This window comes from Cnephaeus nilssonii, assembly GCF_951640355.1.
Source record: "Cnephaeus nilssonii genome assembly, chromosome: 19".
Lineage (NCBI taxonomy): Eukaryota > Metazoa > Chordata > Mammalia > Chiroptera > Vespertilionidae > Cnephaeus > Cnephaeus nilssonii.
This window is the reverse complement of record NC_137090.1, coordinates 33,475,411-33,483,409: the sequence shown is the minus strand read 5'-3', so window position 1 is coordinate 33,483,409 and position 7,999 is coordinate 33,475,411. Positions and strand designations below refer to the sequence as shown.

The window sequence follows — 7,999 nt, the reverse complement described above, 5'->3', positions numbered from 1 at the left end:
GTGGGAAGAAAAGAATGACAACATTCTAGGCCAGTGGTTCCCAAGGTGTGGTCCCGGGACCCGCAGGTTAGCATTATCCGGGAAATTGTTAAAAAGACAAATGAACGGGGCCTCTCCCAGAGCTACTGTATCAGGAACTCTGGTGTGGGGCCCAGAAATGAGTTAGTTGTTCAGTATGAGTATATCGGGCTCAGGGTACTTTGGCAGAAGGTGAAAATCTATGTCCTCATAGTGTCTCATAGAACCAAATTGCTTAATACTGAAGTACCAATGGGTATAGGAATCAAACGCATATACCATACCCTTTTTAAAAAATTCTAGTCATATTAACTGTGCATCCACTCACCCTGGGCCCATTCCAAACTAGTCTTTTTTGCAGCCGAAGAAATCTTTCAATTTCTACAGAAGGATGTTTAAGTCTGCATCTAGATTTGTCTATTTCTTTTAATATAAGTTTTTGTTTTAACTATGTTGAAACATTTAGGATTATTATGTCCTGTTGCATTGACCCCTGTACCATTAAAAAATAACCCCTCTTTTCCCCCCTGTAAGATCTTCATATTTATTCCATAATAATGGAATCTCTGCTATCATCAGTTTATTCTCAAGTAAAAACTGGACCGCAATGCCATTACTTTGACTTAAAACCTTCTCTCAAACAAGACTAATAAGGCAATAATGGTACTAATGATTCGTTCAGATGCCAGTATACATCTTTAACTTATCATAGTCTGCCTCCAAGTAAAAATATAGCACTTTATGTATAGCATAAAAAAATTTTATAGCCCTGGCTGGATAGCTCAATTGATTTGGATTGTCTACACCATACAGTGTCATTGTTACTTGTAAGCTATGGAGAGTCAATAAAAATCCAACTATTCAAGTCTAGGTTTCTGAATTAGAAGTAAATGTAAGTAAATCAATAAATCTGTTTAGTCCAGCAATTTTCAACTGGTCTGTCGCAAGGATTATTTTTAGAATATATTTTTATTGATTTCAGGGAGGAAGGGAGAGGGAAAGAGAGATAGAAACATGAGTAATGAGAGAGAATCATTGATAGGCTGCCTCCTGCATGCCCCCCACTGGGGATTGAGCCCACAACCCCGGGCATGTGCCCTTGACTGGAATCAAATCCGGGCATATACCATACTCTTTTTAAAAAATTCTAAAAAACACTGAGCCAAACCGGCTAGTGCTGTCACATGGATTTTTAAAACATGCAATATCTGACACTAAGTAGTCAACTGTTGTGCTGCAGCACACACGTTTTAAAAATTCTTGTGGCACACTTATTGAAAATCACTTATTTAGTCAAACAGATTTAAGTGTAAATCTATATCTAAACTTTTGTTAAGTATAAGAAATATCTTCACTAAAAAGTAAGTTCCATGCCCGACTGGCATGGCTCAGTGGTTGAATGTCAACCTATGGACCAAGAGGCCTCCATTCGATTCCTGGTCAGGGTACAAGACCGTGTTGCAGGTTCCATCCCCAGGACTTGATTCCCAGTGTGGGGTGTGCAAGAGGCGGTCAATGATTCTCTCTCATCGTAGATGCTTTTATCAACCAATCTGCCTTGCTGGTTGTTTAATTTTAAAGTAATTTCCAAAAGACTGCACAATTATTAGCCTAGAAAGGGTGGAAAGTGTTAGTGAGGTGTCTGGGGTGCTGGCAAGAGTAGTAACTCTACCCTATCTCTTACTAGTTATTGTGACCTAGCTAACTCACTCACTCTTAGAGACTTTCTCATTTATATAATGGAGATAATATCGAGACTGCCTATCTTACAGGCTATTGAGAGGATAAAATGAGCTATTATGTGTAAACTAGAGGCCCGGTGCACGAAATTCGTGCACTGGGGAGGGTGTCCCTCAGCCCAGCCTGCACCCTCTCCAATATGGGACCCCATGGGGGATGTCCAACTGCAGGTTTGGGCCCGATCCCTGTGGAATCGGGCCTAAACTTGCAGTTGGACATCCCTCTCACAATCCGGGACCGCTGGCTCCTAACCACTCACCTGCCTGCCTGATTGCCCCCTAACTGCTCCCTTGCTGGCCTGATTGACACCTAACTGCTCCTCTGCGGGCCTGATTGCCCCCAAATACCCTCCCCTGCTGGCATGATCACCCCCAAGGCTTTAATTAGTATAGATATGACCCTGCACAGAAAATTTTACTAACCCTGCTTTACAATAAGTGCTTGACGATTGAATCATTAGGACCAGACACCAAGATTTCCTTTCTTTGAATAGTGGAGGGAATAATTGTCTTTAAGTTGCCCGGAAATTAAAATGAGATAATGACTTAGAAAAGTATAAAAGCACCATATAAAGACAACTGTCTTTTTAATGAAGTGGTAAAATGAAAAACACTATTTTTATTCTCCCCTTCCTTCCTTTACAGCTTTTATTTAAACTTTGAAATTTATAAAAAATTCACTCCAATTTTCATTTCTTTACATTCAATATTATTTTGTATTGGTTTCAGGTTTTATATTAGTTACAGAATAGTGGTTAGACAATCATATACTTTACAAAGTGTTCCCCGATATTTCTAGTACCCACTTGGCATTCTACCATCATTATAACACTATTGACTATATTCCCTATTTAAGTGACAATGGGTTTACAGGTTCCTTTCAGTCTTTCTTTTGTGTTGCTCGTCCTTCCTTTTCTTTCTCACTTCTACCCTCATTTTCTTTATATAGTATCTCAATTAGCCATCAAAGCTCAGTGAAGGCACTGGGACACGCTTTATCCATTTTACAGACCAGGAAAATGAGGCCAATTCCAGTTGGCTGTGGAACTTGACTCAGCACACAGGAAGCCCTCAGAGCCATGCTCTTTGCGCTTCCTAAGGGGCAGCCGCCCGGCAAACAGAACAAACCTTCCAGTCAGGCTTCCGAGCCTCTTTCTCGAGCACCTCTTCATTGTGGATGCTCCACATTCTTTCCTCTCCCCGTCCCCTGCCCCCCATTCCTTACTGCCCCCGCTTCTCCGGAGCAGGTGGAAGGCTTCGCACTCACTGCCTAGGCATGCTCTGCCATGGGGCAGGGCACCGCGGGCTTGCTTTTGGGTCAAGGCAGGAGCAAGAGTCACTGCCTCTGAAGTGTGAAGGCCACCTGAGCGAGGCCCGTTAGCACTGGGAGCTTCTCTGAATCACATCAGTCAGTCCAGTACCCTGCAGTGCAGCACTCCTCCACTGAGGTGGCACCACCCCTCAACCCCCGCCTCAGGGGTGAGGGTCCTTGCCTCTCTGCCTGGGAGTCCTTCCATGCCCCTTGATCCCTAGCTGGGCCCACCCGCATCTTGGGGCCACTGCAGAACCTCTGTCTCTCTGCAGATGAGGCAGATCCCTGCCCTCAGTCTCCGCAAAGCTATGAATCTGTGGCCAGAGGCCAGGTCTGGGTCTCAGCAACCCCATGCCTGCAATGTTCCCAGGGACCCCCGGGAGCGGCTCCGGCCTTGCCTCCTCCTCCCCGGGGTGGCGATGTTCCCAGGGACCCCCGGGGAGCGGCTAGGCAGGCCGCTGCCCCTCCTGGGGCCTGCGATGAACCTGGATCCCTCCTGTGCCGTCTGGCGCTGCCCACCCCATCGCCTCTCCGGCCGATGGACTGGTACCTTGTGGGCGGTGTCTGGCGCTGCCCGCAGGACCTCCTCCGCCCCAATTGACCCGTACCCCCGGAAGCAGGCCATGGTGCTGTCCGCCCTGCCTTCGTATGCAAATTAACCGCCATCTTTGGTAAGTTAATTTGCATACTCACTCACTCTGATTGGCTGTGGGCATAGCAAAGGTACAGTCAATTTACATATTTGTCTATTATTAGGTAAGATATTTCAAACAAGTTAAAGCACCATGCTAATATATTTATTATCATTATGCTAAATGCCCTTTAGTTAACTATTTCCAGGATAGTGGTTAAAAAGGTAGCATTTGATAAAAATTTGCCCTTCTTGCTGCCTAAAATACCTTGTATTCACAGTGAACTCTTTATAAGCTGTTCTGAAGCCATCAGGATATGGGGCTATCAGTTTAATATCTTCAAGAACCTTGTTCCTAGAAATGTTGCTGCAAATGTCCTTAAAAGCCCTCTTTCTAATATAAAAGAGGCTTACAGGTTAAAACTGGGCATGCGATCATTCAAGAGATGAGGACTGGTAATAACACTGCCATCTTATCAGAAAAGGTTAAAAAGGGACCTCAAATTATAAGATGTTTGGAACACAACGTATTTTTTCAACCAAATAAAAAAAATGAAGTTTAATATCCCAAAATTTTATTAAAAATGGACTGTCATCAGATATTTTATTGCAAAGATGAAATCTCACAACAGAGCAGTAAAGTTACTAACAATCTTTAAATTCTTTTTGCAGTTCTTGAACTCGAGAGGTTTATGTCATTTTTTTGTGATGCATTTTTAAAATTTTATTTTATCGTTTAAAGTATTACAAATAGTAGTACATATATCTCTTTTTTTCCCCCCATTGACCTTCCCCCAGCCTCCCTATGTTATTATTTTTTTAGGGGGTTTCTTTTTTCCATGAGTCATGGACAAACATTTTTCCACAAGGATTTCTATTCATTGAAATAACTTGTTACTAAGGTAAGTGCGTGTGTGGTGATGAGGGAGAAGTGGTAGTACTCATATTAGTCTTTGAAAAATTAGAAAAACAATTCCCAGTCCATTTCTTAAAATCTTTATTATTTGGTACTCTTTTGATGTAAAAACTGCCATTTTATTTTCTAAATCTTCGGTCTTTACTTTGTACCTTAAAAGAATGAAAATAATTTTGTTAGTCAATCATAATAGTCCCATGGCAGATATAAAACTAAAATTGAAAGGAAAAGTTTTGAATATGTTCTATAACATGCATTTGCTTATGGCTACCTTAACTGTATATTTTTTAGATCAAACTTCTCCTTAGGTAGCATTTTGGTTTTAAAAAGTGCAGAGGCAAGTGTCTAGGAGCAGAATATGTCTATATGTCTATTTTCTTCCAATTGAAAATATTTTATAGTTAACAAAACTGAACATAACAAAAATATTCTAAATACAGCACCAATTCCATTAGCATTTACCTAGCAAGCTTGCACCTGGCATTTTTGCATACACACAGGAGTCAGTCTTTGAGGGCAATGGGGGTATAATAGCACTACTTAGTTTTTTGTTTAGTTCTATGAGAGCTAAACAGATGTGTGACCAGTGGTATAGGTACTCCATGACATTACTACGCGATTTCCACACATCCATTCGGGAATGACCTGCACCAAAGGGGGAAAAAATGTTAGTGTGAATAGTTTTGCACATTTTAAATTAAAATATAAGTTCCAATATTATGATGAAAGTTCATTAGATATGTTTGGAGTAAAAACCATAGCAGAATCTTGTTTAAACATCTAAGGATTTAAAAATTTTGGTGTAGTCATCTAATGAAATACTACACAGCATTTAACAACAATTAAAGAACTAGAGCTATATATATCATTTGGATAAATCTCAAAACATTATTAAGCACAAAATATAAGTTGTAGGATAATATGTTCTTTGGATACAATTTTTTAAAGTTTTTAAACCTGTAAAATAATATTATATTGTTTTTGGATTCACAAGTACATAGTAAAAGTAAGAAATCATGCATAATAAATACCAAATTCATAATAGTATTATCTCTAGGGAGGAAGAAAATAGGATCGGGAGGGGTAGAAAGTCTCAACTGTTCCTTTAATGTTTTTTGTTGTTAATCCTCACTGGAGAATATTTTTCCATTGATTTTTAGAGAGGGAGAGGAAGAGAGAGAGACAGATGGACAGACAGACATTAATGTGAGAGAACATTGATTGGTTGTGTCCCATACCCACCCCAACCGGGCTGTGATCGAACCTGCAACCCTTCTGTGCTCTCATTGACACTAATCATTGAAGCAACACTGGCCAGGGCCCTATAATGTTTTCTTTCTTTAAAAAGTCTGACTTGCCCTAACCGGTTTGGCTCAGTGGATAGAGCGTCGGCCTGTGGACTTAAGGGTCCCGGGTTCGATTCCAATCAAGGACATGTACTTGTTGTGGGCACATACCCAGTAGGGAGTGTGTGGAGGCAGCTGATCAATGTTTCTCTCTCATCAATGTTTCTAACTCTCTATCCCTCTCCCTTCCTCTCTGTAAAAAATCAATAAAATATATTTAAAGAAAAAAATAAAAAAGTCTGACTCAAACACGCATAACATTAAGGTTGGATATAGAATATGGGTCCATAATGACTATAGGTGTTAGTCTCAAACTTCTATGTTTGAAATATTTAATTTAAAATTATTTTTAAAATATAGAATCACTACATACCATTAAGATTCATTTGTTAAATTGCAAACCATTAAACTGCCATTTATAAGTTACTTTTTCCCAGAAGTCAATGACTAATGGTCAGATAGAATGGTCTAATGGAAAGAGAATGTACTGTAGAGCTGAACAGATCTGGGTTCCAATTATTTTTTAAATATTTTTCATTGATTTTAGAGAGAGGAATGGAGAGAGAGAAAAGGATAGAAACCTCAATGATGACAGAGAATCATTGATCGGCTGCCTCCTATACAGCCCCAGGCATGTGCCCTGGGTTCATCGGTTGACATTCAACCACTGAGCCACATCAGCCAGGCATGGCTTCTCATCTTGACTTTACCCCAACTAGTCTTGTGCCCTGGAGCAGGTCACCTGATTGTTCTGAGCCTGTTTCTTCTTCCACAAAACAGGGATAATACCTCAGGATTGTTATGAAAATTAATGAGAAAAGATATGTGAAAATCTGTCACAGAGTAGTTGCTAAAAATATATATTAATTACCTTCTTTCAGATGCCTCCCACCCTCAGGTCTATGCCTAACCCAATAATGTTTGCTGATTTGAGTTGAATAAACCATAAATCCTATCTAATAAAGAGGTAATAAGCAAATTGACCATCACTCCAACACACAAGATGGCCACCCCCATGTGGTCAAAGATGGCTGCCCCCATGTGGACACAAGATGGCTGCCACAAGATGGCCAGCAGGGGAGGGCAGTTGTGGGCAATCAGGCCAGCAGGGGAGGGCAGTTGGGAGGGACCAGGCCTGAAAGGGAGGGCAGTTGCGGGGGACCAGGCCAGCAGAGGAGAGCAGTTAGGGGTGACTGGGCCAGCAGGGGAGGACAGTTAGGGGCAATCGTGCTGACAGGGGAGGGCAGTTAGGGGCGACCAGGCTGGCAAGGGAGGGAAGTTAGGGGTGACCAGGCTTGCAGGGGAGGGCAGTTAGGGGCAATTGGGCCAGCAGGGGAGCAGTTAGGCATCGACCAGGCTGGCAGGGGAGTGGTTAGGGGGTGATCAGGCTGGCAGGCAGAAGCGGTTAGGGGCAATCAGGCAGGCAAGCAGGCGAGCATTTGGGAGCAAGCGGTCCTGGATTTTGAGAGGGATGTCCGACTGCCCGTTTAGGCCCGATCCCGGTGGGCAGTCGGACATCCCTTGAGGGGTCCCAGATTGGAGAGTGTGCAGGCTGGGCTGAGGGACACACACCTCCTCCCCCGTGCACAAATTTCATGTACCAGGCCTCTAGTAATACTTATAATTGAATAAGGGGTTTTAAATATCATCTGCTATCCATAGCTCTTTTTTAAAAAAATTGATTTTAGAGAGAGAGGGAGGGAGGGGGTCAGAGAGACAGAGAGAAAGAGAAACATGGATTGGTTGCCTCCCAACCAGGGATTGAACCCACAATCTGAGCATGTGCCCTAACTGGGAATCAAACTAGTGACCTTTCGGTGCATGGGACAATGCTCAACCAACCGAGCCATATTGGCCAGGGCTATCCATAGCTCTTTAACAATGACAATTGTACTTATGGATATCTATTAAATGAAACACAACATATTTTACTTCCCTATCTTCTATCAACATGAAGGCACATAAAATGTGAAAAACATTCACAAGTCTCAAAATTTTTTTAAACTGACTTTAAAACGCAGACACAATGTTTTAAGT

At 41.9% G+C, this 7,999-nt stretch overlaps 1 protein-coding gene across 1 annotated transcript in view; it reads right to left on the bottom strand.

Annotated features, from left to right (window-relative positions):
• Positions 1-5,067: 5,067 nt before the first annotated feature.
• The window catches only part of EFCAB5 (EF-hand calcium binding domain 5), a gene marked incomplete at both ends in the record, with an annotated part of 99,697 nt that continues 96,765 nt past the window's right edge, over positions 5,068-7,999 (bottom strand). Inside the window, 1 exon segment of the mRNA XM_079798673.1 lies at positions 5,068-5,261. Within this exon segment, the coding sequence (XP_079654799.1) occupies positions 5,068-5,261 (194 nt within the window).